The sequence below is a fragment of the Etheostoma spectabile genome, chromosome 21 (assembly GCF_008692095.1).
Source record: "Etheostoma spectabile isolate EspeVRDwgs_2016 chromosome 21, UIUC_Espe_1.0, whole genome shotgun sequence".
Lineage (NCBI taxonomy): Eukaryota > Metazoa > Chordata > Actinopteri > Perciformes > Percidae > Etheostoma > Etheostoma spectabile.
Window position 1 is genome coordinate 8,394,049 of NC_045753.1, and position 11,412 is coordinate 8,405,460.

At 42.2% G+C, this 11,412-nt stretch overlaps 1 protein-coding gene across 3 annotated transcripts in view; it reads right to left on the bottom strand.

The window, feature by feature from the left end:
- Positions 1-304: 304 nt before the first annotated feature.
- shisa9a (shisa family member 9a) overlaps positions 305-11,412 on the bottom strand; it is a 62,724-nt gene continuing 51,616 nt past the window's right edge. For 2 of the 3 annotated variants that reach the window (XM_032501516.1, XM_032501515.1), the window contains exon 4: positions 305-9,324. In XM_032501516.1, the coding sequence (XP_032357407.1) occupies positions 8,387-9,324 (938 nt within the window). In that variant the 3' untranslated portion in view covers positions 305-8,386. The remainder of the gene's footprint in view (positions 9,325-11,412) is intronic. The other variant, XM_032501517.1, reaches the window with a different exon arrangement.

The window sequence follows — 11,412 nt, forward strand, 5'->3', positions numbered from 1 at the left end:
AGACATTTAGGTGTCAACTTCAAAAAACAAAGCAGAAAGCAGCTGACTATGAACGTCGCTTCAACTTTTGCTTTGCTGCTAAATATAAATGTGTTGCCAAAGTTAGTCCCTTCCGCTGTAAAATCCTCAATTTAACATCAAATGTTTGTTGGGAAGTAGAGAGCCAAGGGAAACAGAGACGAGGGAAATGCTATAAAGAGAAAAGGAGGAGTTGAAGGACTCTTTCTGAGGACAGGACAATCAAACAGGCAATGAAAGGAGACACGAAAGGAAGGCAAACAAAGAAGCAATTTTTTTTTTTTTATACAGAAGTCATCCTTTATTGCCACGTAAGAAAGTCGTATATAGAACAATGGTGATATACTGTCCGATGGCAAATCATCAACAAAAGAAGAACAAAAATATCCCTGTCATCCCTCTCCAAAATAAGGAAAACAGACAAATTCATAAAAACACTATGGTAATATATTTCTGGAACAAAACGTCTGCTATATCTCTTTTTCTAACAATATTTGAATAGTACCAAAATACAGCTTTTTCATAACTTAATGTCACAAATTATAAAGTCAGTAAACAGTAAGAGGACAATGGGGCATCACGGTGCATATTATAAGCTACTGTGCAAACAATAGTGGGAGATGGGCTCTACCATAGAAAATATGCTTTACTAGTCACGCATAAATGCAGTGTTGGGGCCATATGTATCCATATACACATATGCCTAAATACCACAAACGGATCTGGACATCAAAAATAGAAAATTGGATCTCATATAAGTTTGCATGTGATGCATGATTAACACCGAAATGAGTTAATCAATGAGTTATTCTATAAAAGGATATGCTCACTAATGGATGGTAGTTAAATCGCAAATAGCTTATTGATTCTTCAATGGTAGTGGAAAATACCTTGGCTCTGGACCATGGTAGCAGAGGTCAACAACCAGAGTATTTTATCACATCCGCTGTCATTGATATCCGGACATTAATTCTAACAGCAAGTATATTTAATACAGGTTCATGATGTAAAAAAAAACAAAAATCATACATATAAAGCACACCATAGGAGTAAAACCCTTTTTAAAAACAGATGTTGAGCATAGCTGGACAACAAACACTTGATCTCTTCTGTCTCTGTGTGCAGAAGCTCCAGATTGGTGAAAACATTGCGCATAAAGACTGACGCTATACAAAATCGTAAACATAGCGGATGAGAACCCCTTGGATAATACTGATATAATGATTTTTTTTTTTTTTTATCATACACATACTGCTCCTCATCAACGCTATCAAGTCCAGCAAACAGCGACGGCAAAGTATAGAAAAGAGTGGAGGAAAACCTGGTAATAATGTAACTTGTGTTTAAGCCCTTTAGTGTCATCCCAAATGTACTGTACATGTCCCACTTTCTGATCCTAAGAAAGCTACTCTTTCTTTTCTTTAACAAAGAAAGTACTCTAACGAGTATTCTGCTTTTTATCTGCTTCGATTAAGGGGGAAAAAAAGACTTTAGTGACTCCCCCACCTAGAAAGAAATGTTTACACACCGCTGCATTGTCCTGATTCAGACTGACATCAAGAACAATCCATGCTTCACATATTCAGCTTAAATGTGATACACAGTGTAAAGAAATACTCAACCCAACAGGAGCTGAAAACGGACATGTTCCAATGCATGTTAGTAATGGCCAGTCTGTCTGGAGGAACCAGTGATTGATTTGGGAATCTGCATTAATGACCAAAACAAGTCTGAGAGTCTGTAACAATTGTAACGTGTGTGTGTGTGTGTGTGCCTGTGTGTGCGTGAGCCAACTGTCATCTCTGAATCACAGCTTACCAAATGGAGCTATTAGCTCTCACGTGCCGTGCACGCCAACATTTTGCGATATCAATAATTCAGAGCTTCCTCCCTATCAAGTGTTGACATTAAGTCCCTTTTCTGTCTTTGTGTGCCACGGTGGACTGAGCCTCCGTCGCAGCACCAAAGCTCTTCCCCCACATTTCTCTGGGTTTCAGTGATTAAAGACCAAAGTGAGAACTCGTAAAGCCCCCCTGGCCACTGGTCCCAGTGCAGCTCCTTTTTCTGTGTCTTATTGAATATTCCTTGTAGATATTCCACTGTGTGGTTTTCTCCCGGCAGCTGGCTGCTCTGCTGAACAAGAGAGGCTTGATTTCAGCACAACTTGTCTAATGGGGTTGCTTTTTTTTTGTATTAACAAGCCTCGCTCTCTTTGCTGAAGCAAGAGAGAAGAATATGGACCGCAATCCCAATTTTCAATATCCCATTCATATCTCACCTGCCACTTTCTGCCTCTCAATGAAGCTTATGTGGGAGTGGGTAAAATGAAGTGTGTCAAAGGACACATATGACTGTCCACAGTATAACAGTGGGGGTCAGCGCGGTAACAGTGTAGCAGTGTGGACCATGCCAAAGAAAAGGTAGAAAATGCAGAAAATATATAGGTTAAAAAAAAGAAGAAAAAAAAGATCATGTACAGTATGTTACCAAGGTAGCTGCTGTGCGATCTTTCAATGCAAATCAAGGGCAAAAAATACCCAAGGCTGAACACAGCACACACTGCAATGTGTCATTACTTTGGAATGCAAAATGTCCTCATCAGACCTTTTAATAAAGCCACTAAATAAATAGGTTTTATTTGCCTGAATAATAACTAGATGGTGTAAACTCAGTCAAAATATTGCATTCATAAAGAAAAATACAATAATATAGTAGGTAGTAACTGAAGGTCACAAGGCCAAAAGCACATCAAGCAGAAATGTTAACACCACATAACATTAGGCTGCATGCTTCACCGGCCTGATTCTTGCTCCCGCCTCTGTTGCTGATCAATGTGCCGGTGAACCGCTGCACCCTCTAACTTGGGTCTGATTCCTATAATTAGGCCAATTGCACATCGACTGTTCATTCGACGTCCATTCAGACAGGAAGAAAAATAATAATACAGCAAAACCTTGAAGCTGTGGCAGGCAGTGCACCCACAGAACTTTCAGTAACCTGAAGGGTTTGGAGCAATGAGTTCACACTGAGTGGTCATCCCGAATTTTAGAACCCATTTGGCAGTGTCACGGTAGGTAGTAAGACACTAAGAGGTGAAGGTGATCACTGACACTATCATGCAAGATGTCTGTTATTACAGAGTGGCCAGCTGAGTAGGGGAAGTTTTGATTGACTAGTTTGACTAAAAGGCCCGGTCACACCGGAAAGTGGCACAGCGAAAAGCATTGTGTCTTCCCAAAATATTTGGTTCTAGATGTTGTGGTGACTCTTCGCAGGGCTAGTCGGCGAACTACCATAGCTAGCCAGCCTGGAGCATGCTAGCGCTAGGCGGTCACAATAGCGATCCAATAGCTTCTTTCCCCTTGGCGTTTTGTTCATATAATTTCAAGATTTGTACCCGTGACACCAGTCTCAAACTGTCTGCAGACGGTGTTTACATTCAGGCAGAGGAGGGTAAATCAAATGGATGAATGGGGCGAGACAGCCGATAGCTTTCTTCATTTTCAACGGCATCTCGTAGGAAGCCATATAAATGGCACGACAATTTTAAGGACATCTTGCATATCATGTCCATGCACGTTAAGCTTTTCTCGTGTCATGTACTGCCGCAATCTCATTCCAAACTCGTCAGTTTAAAACACATGGTCAACATTGTGACTTTTTTTAGGAGAAAAATAAGATCATGGTTTAAAATGAGTATGTTTGTTCAGTAAATTAAGTACGTAAGTAGTTAAAGTAAAAACAGTCAACACTGACTTTTAGTTTCACACGGGACATGAACAGCAGTCCCCTGGGCCTGTGTTTTTTTGTCCCATCCATCTACACCGATCGTCTCCCTATTTAACTCTCATTGTACTTTGTCACAAAATAAGTCCATAGAGACTTAGATGTGAACTGACATGCGGAGAGACAATATTGCGTTGTGATAGCACGTGAATTGACTTAAGAATTTTTTTGGGGTGAAACCAGGCTGCCAGTATGGACTCTCCGGCTTTGAGGGCTTGTTATTGGTCAACAGTACAAATTCACATTTCAAAGTTCACCAAAGTTGAACTCACGGCACTGAATACTACTTATCATCACGGCCTGTTGAGCCAGCACAAAGACTACATTGTATCACCAAATTGTGTTGTCAAAATGTAGAAAAACAAGAATGATACAGGATTAATGATAAACACTCACTGTTCCAGAGCTCCCACTGGCTCTGTTACTGAGCTGGCTGTTTTGAGTCTGCAGACTACCGCTGTCCTTTAGTCTCATTAATGGCATTTTTTTTGTCTGACTGACTTGTCTGATGGAAAATGTCAGGCATGACTGCTTCCTGAACCCAGTCATCTGTAGGGCCTGACCCTATCAACAGCGACCTAGCCAGCGGAACCACTTCCCTGCTTTCTATCAGGTTTATTTTGGCTGTTACCATGAGGGATGAGGGAATTTTTGTTGTTGGTTTGTTTGCTATCTTCTGTTTCCACTGCCCTGCCAGCTTACCAATTATTCCAGTGGCTGCTTTTGAGGAGCTGAATGGGCTTTAAGGGTGGAGCAGCACGTGGTGGCGAGGAGGGTTCATATGTCCACATTTCCGCCTTGCTGGATTAACCCAATTGGGTCTGATAATGCACATCCCGAGCAAACACTGACCTGCTTCTCAACTCTGTCGCAAACAAAACCACCAGCTGTCAAGAAAAGGAAGAAACAAATACAAGGTGGAGGCAAAACAATATGCAAAGAATTCTCATCAGAAGCAAACCGGTTTATGGGATTGTTAACCCCATTAATATATGATCCAATTGTTTGGCTTGTTTGTTTGAGTTTGGACCGCTTAAGAGACAATATTCATATGCTGAAGTTGGACACACACACACACACACACACACGCGCACGCACACATACAAAGCCAGACATAGAAAAAAGTCGTAAAGAGTGAAATGTGCGCAGTGTTCAAGAGGATACACAGTGGTACAAAATGGCAAACTGAATTACATTTTTTGGCACACATAATCAATCACTTATATGTCCTGCTGGAACAATGCACACCAATCATGCCTTTCAAGGTGGGGGGTGGGGGTGGAGGTGGGGTAGGGGACTGAATTAGTATTCACTGTCTCATCATGACTGTACTGCACTATCACAGAAAAGATTCCTCACAGCCCCGTTTTTGTTGTCAGATATTGTTGAGACTGTTGAGACCATGGAAGGAGCAAAGAAGACAAAAAAAGGGGGTGAAAAGAAGTGAAGATTAAAAGAGAGATTAAGAGAGAAAAGGCTTAATAAATATATATATGTATATATATAAAAAGCATAATATCAGTTATCGCTACAAAGGGCCAATGTCTGGAGTTTCAGAGTCTTTCACGTACAACAGGCGCAGTAACAGTACCGACTCATTTGTCTCCCTGCAGTGATGAAGCCTGCCGCTCTGCATTGTGGGAGCAGAGGGAAAGCAGAGTCCACCCTGTAATGTATTCTGTGTGTGTGTGTGTGTGTGTGTGTGTGTGTGTGTGTGTTTGTTAGGTGTGAGTGTATAGGTGACATATTTTTAATGCTCTGATGACTTCTAAAATCCTGTTCCCTGCTTTCAGTTTGGTCTTAGGTTTCCAGTCTCATGACCCTTGAGACAGCGGGGGCTTCCGCAGACTGAAGGCAAAAAACAGCCCCTCCCGCACAGCCCCTTATCTACACGCTCAACTGGCTTAGCAGGATCTTTTCATCCCCCCCCCCCCCTTGTACCTCTAGATGCTTGCTCTTGGGGGAATTAATAGAATTGTTGTGACTTTATAAATTATAGTGTGGTCCAGAGTACTATCTGTAAAGTGTCTCGGGGTAACTTGATACAATAAATAAAAATGAATGAATTGAATTAAATAGATCTACATGCAGTCTGGATACATAGTGTGCCTAAACTGAGTGTACCTCTGCTAGAGCTTCCCCTAAAAAATGTGTCACACAGAAATACAGTGTCTTTTTTTTCTTTTTTCGACAGTGTCATGTACATCTCTCTTATGCGTACATATATTTCTATTTTCATGTGGCTTAGCATTGTCTCATTACAGTCTGATTGCTCGAAAATGCATCTTTATCGCAAATGTAAAGAGGGTCTTAGAGGTGGAAGTAGCACTTAAAATAACAAGGTCAACATGATATCTGTGGCTGCAGCTGCTAATAAATCTCACATCATTACAACACAAACAAATAGGCTCGGAGAAGCCCGTAGAAGATTTGGCCGACTTATTTCACAGATTTATTTTCATGAGAAATGTAACCTAGATAGTCGCCCCCCACCCGCCCCCTCTGATGGTTGTGGTGGGTTTTTTTTTTCCAGCTAGAGCTTGAGTACAGTGAGTGATCTAATCAAGCCAAGTTATAGTGGCAGTGTCTTCTTTTACCAGCTAAAATAAATGTGGTGATTTAACTCCTGTTGTATCCACTGTGAACAGTAGTTGCTTGTTTTGTCTAAAACTAGAAAAATATAACATCCTATGCAAAATCTGTGCAGAAATACAATGTTGAAAAGCCAAAGCTTACATTTGGTCCACGAAATATGTTCTGCATATAGTTGCTCAATTGACTTGCTGTGCTGTCTGTGATTGCTTTAACTTGTACATACATAGAACATATTTTCATTTAATAGGTCATTTTGTCCACTTCCAGTGTGATGAAGGCCAAGCCTGACCTAGCTACATTAAAACTGCATTATGCACATTTTAGTTGTTCTTTTAGAGGAAGTGTTGCGTTACGCTGATGATAAGAATAAGTGACTGTGTCTAAAATAGAAATAGTCTAGCACATTTACCACAAAGTCTCGCTTTAAAAAAGGCTAGGTATATCATAAATCAGGGAGTTTCCTCAGATGCTTGTATGCAGATTTTGTTATTGTACTATACTACTAGAACCGTTCTAGCTGTTTCCCCCCGTTTCCATTGTTTGTGCTAAGCTAAGCTAACCGACTACTGGCTTTGGCTTCATATTTAAAATGCAGACATAAGTGGTGGCAATCTTCTTCTCAATTCACTCTTAGCAAGAAAGCAAATGCACATATTTCCAAAAACTATTCCTTTAATTTTACAATTGTACTGTTGTTAATTGTTTTCTAATTCAAAAGAATGTTTCCCAAACTGTACCCTGTCATTGAATGGATGACATACTGTAGCTGTCATTTCTAAAAGGTTATCTCAGAAAAGGTTTAATCCGAGAGTTTTAAACCACTGTGATGGTCTAAATTCACTGATTAAAAATTGTATTTTTGGGTGAGCGCTAAACTGATTTTTTTTCTTTAAATGCAAATTGACTAATTAAAAAAAGGAACAAATATGTACAAATTAAACATAATCTCAGCCTTCTGGAACTGAATTCTAAAATGATTGGTGCTTTAAACAAAACATATTGGTCAAACCATGGTGTGCGGGAATTTCTACAGGATACTTTTCTGCGTGTTTGTGTAATAATATGTGTTTGCATGAATTTGTGTGTGTGTGTATGTATGTATGAGAATCGTGTCCGTGGAGCCTCTGCTAGCTCCAGCATCATCCAGATGCTGCCTCCCTGCCTATTTATCCCTCCTCTGGGCCAGCTGTCAGCACACAGACGAGATCAGAACAGAACAATGCCAGTGTGACAGCATCCATTCTCTGTGCTGGAGCCTTGCGGAAAAGGGACGACCTTCAGCTGCAGATCTTATGAAGGCTCTTCTGAATAGCCACAGTACAATGCTCTGCATGTCTTCAGTCCAAAGCCCAGCGCCTGCATCATGTCTGTTTCAAAGCCCTCGGGAGATTTTGTTGGGGGGTGAATCATAAGGGAATGTTATTTCTTCCAAACCTTTCAACGCTTTGTTGGGCAGATGAGCAGAATTCTTGTTGCGAGGTTTGTGGGTAAACTTGCTGTGTTTCTTCTTTCCCATGATGCTTTAGTGCCTTACACTTAATCCATTATATTGCTTCTCACGTTTGGTTCATAAAGCCATTCCATTTGAAAATAACAGTTTCCCACTTTATTATCTGTGTGTTGTTGCACTGTAATGCTCAGATATTGTCAACATCATCGCGTAGATGTTGGCTGTGAGACAACACTCTAATATCACCACCAAGTGTACGTAAATGCATCCCCGGTCAGTAGGCTCTTTGAAGTCATGGTTACATATGCCACCAACTTGGACGCCATCCATGATTTGATTGGTAAACTCTGTTTGTGAAACAAGGACCACTCAGACACGGTGTCACTGTCCCACCACATTATACCAGCGAGCCACACAAACACACACATAGATCTGCACTGTTGACCAACCCAGGAGTTGGTGTCTCCACTCAGAGATTACTTGTGCCGCCACACCACATGCATCCTTTGCCCCTCCTTTTCTCCCTTTCTTCCTCTCTCACACAGTCACCTCTGTCTTGCTGTTGGTCACAAAGTAGGGCTGTGTGGGGAGGAAGTGTTGGCTGTGGCTGTGGACTCTGGTGCTGTGAAGCTGGTTGGGCTCCAGCACAGTACACTGAGGCTTCTTGTGCCCGTAGGTCTTCCTCCGGCCCACCGTCTCAGTCCCATCCCAGGCCTTCAGCCCCAGTCCCATCGTGTGCCCGGCCGCGATTGTGTTGGAGCTGTAGGCCATTGGGCGGCCCATTGTAGCCGAGCTGGAGCCAATGGGGGTCTCGGCGGCCCTGGAGATACCCAGGGACGTGCGACCTGGCATGGTCCCTGCCATGTGTGCCAGGGAGGTGGCCCCAAGGCCTGGCGGCTTGCTACTGTGGCTGTGACCATGACTGTGGGTGTGAGAGCTGTGAGAGCTGTGGCCCATGTGACCATGGCTGCCTTTAGGTTTCTGGCCATTCAGCTTGAGTGCCCCCCCTCCTCCGACACCGGCTATGTGCCGTTCTGTCGGGAGGGTTGAGACGGAAGAGATGCTGGGCATCTCGGTGATATAGGTGGCCACCGGCTCAGGAGTCAGTGGACCTAGGGAGGTCATAGGAGTCATGTTGGTAATCTGGTTGAGGGAAGTCATGGGTGTCATAGAAGTCATGGGCATCATAGACGTCATTGGGTTCATGGAACTCATCTGGCTCATGTTATGGTTCATGGAACTCAACTGGCTCATGTTAGGGTTCATGGAACTCATCTGGCTCATGTTAGGGTTCATGGAATTGGATACCATTTGGTTGGAAGCCATGGGGTTGGTGGTCATCGGAGGAGTCATCGACGACATGTTGCCCATTGAGGATCGGGAGTTGCCCATGGGCTGGAGAGGCAGCCCGCCCTTCGTTGGCAGCTCCACCATCAGCCGGCGCTTGTTGTAGACTTCACCGTTGTACTTGGCAGCTAACAGAAGAGGGAAAGACAGGGATGGAAAGTTAATGATAATGTTAAGTGGACATGAAAGAGCAGCTGAAATCTTGGGATAAATGTTGAACATTGCATTCCTTCAATTTGACTGTCAAGTGTGAAAATAAATCAATATCCTCAGCTTGTCTGTTTTGCTGCTGTGGAACAGAAAGAAAACAAAACTGTTCTATCGAGTGACTCATAAAAACGAGACTTTCAGCAGTTTGCAGATGAGCTGCAAACCAAGACATGCACATGTGAGCTGACAACACACTGGCAGAAGTTAGATGGAAAGATAGAAAACATCCCATCCCTTTTTACTCCCACCATCTGAAAAGGTCGTATAACAAACCCCATATACTTTAATTTTGTTAGTCAGCCTACCCTTATCTACTGTAACTGACCAAGCACGGTGTCAGGGCTACTACGCCTGCATAAAGAGGCCCGTTGTGCCACCGGGGGAGGGAAATCAAAATACATGCCAATGTCTTCTCCACCTCGCCTCTTCCTCCTTTATGAAGCCAAGAAAACATCTTATTTCTGTGTGATCTGAAGAAGTTCACTATGATAAAAAGAGCAAAGCATGTTTTTTCTTCCCCCTTTTGACATACAAAGAAAATATTTCAGAAACGATCTTGCTGAGTGCCCTTTCTTTGGAGGAAATGAAGGGTAGTGCAGTTCCAACACTAGAATGCTTTTTGATGCAAAGTTATAGATCTGATTTTATTGTACACAGCATTTGATATTTTTTTGCTTCTGACTAGTTGCAATAAAAAACCATTAAAACATACACTGTAATGGTGTGACATGGACCGCTTAAATTAAGGGCAGTGCTATTTTTGGGTGAATGTGTAATACGGTTTGTATGGTGTATGACTTCACTTTTAATATATCCAGTAGTGTAGGATTATTGGCTCATGGGTGCCCTTTGGCAGTAGGTAAATGTTTACGAGTAGCAGCTATTTTTGCCAGTTAGACTTCGTATTAAAACTCCAGCTTATTTAATTTATCTTTGTGACTTATTGAAATGTTACAACAAAGTGTAACAAGTTCATATGGTGCGTTTGCAGGGCTAAATCAATCATATAACACAAAGGAGTACATTCAGTGAACAACAGCTAGCTAGCCACTAGCTACTGTAGCTAAAATATGTTCTTGATTATTTGGAGAATGCTTGGTCTGAGCATGCCGGGACAAACGTGAGACTAACAAGTGAATATAATGCATTCACAGTGCTAAATTCTTCATATAATATGAAGTAGTGCCTTCAAGCTAGCTGTCACTAGCTACAGTAGCTTAAATAACTTCTTGATTATTTGTAGTACGCTTGGTCGAAGCATGGCAGGCCAAGTGTCTGACTGATATGACAAGTAGATGTAATGCATTTACAGTGCTACATTGATCACATAACATGAGTAGTGTATTCCAGCTAGCTACCACTAGCTGCAATAGCTGAAATAACTTCTTGATTGTTTGTAGTGGACTGGTCTGAGCATGCCAAGCCAAATGTGGGACTGACCAGTACACCTAATCTGTTCCTGTGCAGACAATAAATGGCATCAATGCCTAACTCCATTGAGTTGCATACACTGCACAGAAAGTTGCACAAAATATCCAAAGTTATTGTGACAAATTATTTCCAAGGAGTGTGATGGAAAAAAACCAAAGTCACATCCACTAGACACATTTCTATCAACCAGGCCTCACTGTGCTCGATGTGTTGGTGTAAGCGTGTGTGTGTGTGTGTGTGTGTGTGTGTGTGTGTGTGTGTGGGGGGGGGGTCTCTTAAGCCTTGGAGCAGTCAGGTTTAATGCCTCACATTCATTCCTCCCTCTGTCACTCACTGTCACGAAGCAACAGTCTGTCTTATCAGTGTGAAATGTGACCCTTTTTTCCTGTCGAATTCCTGTTGACAGTCAAGTCATTACTCTTTAGCCCTTGTTGCCTGCACGTCCTTGAAGATAAAGGTAACACACTCAGCGAGTTTGCTTTGCCGTGTAACCGTGTAACTATAAATCTACTTTATTGCTCTGTGAACGGGGAGAAAAACGAGTGAAAGAATAGCACAGGTGTTTGGGGGGGAGG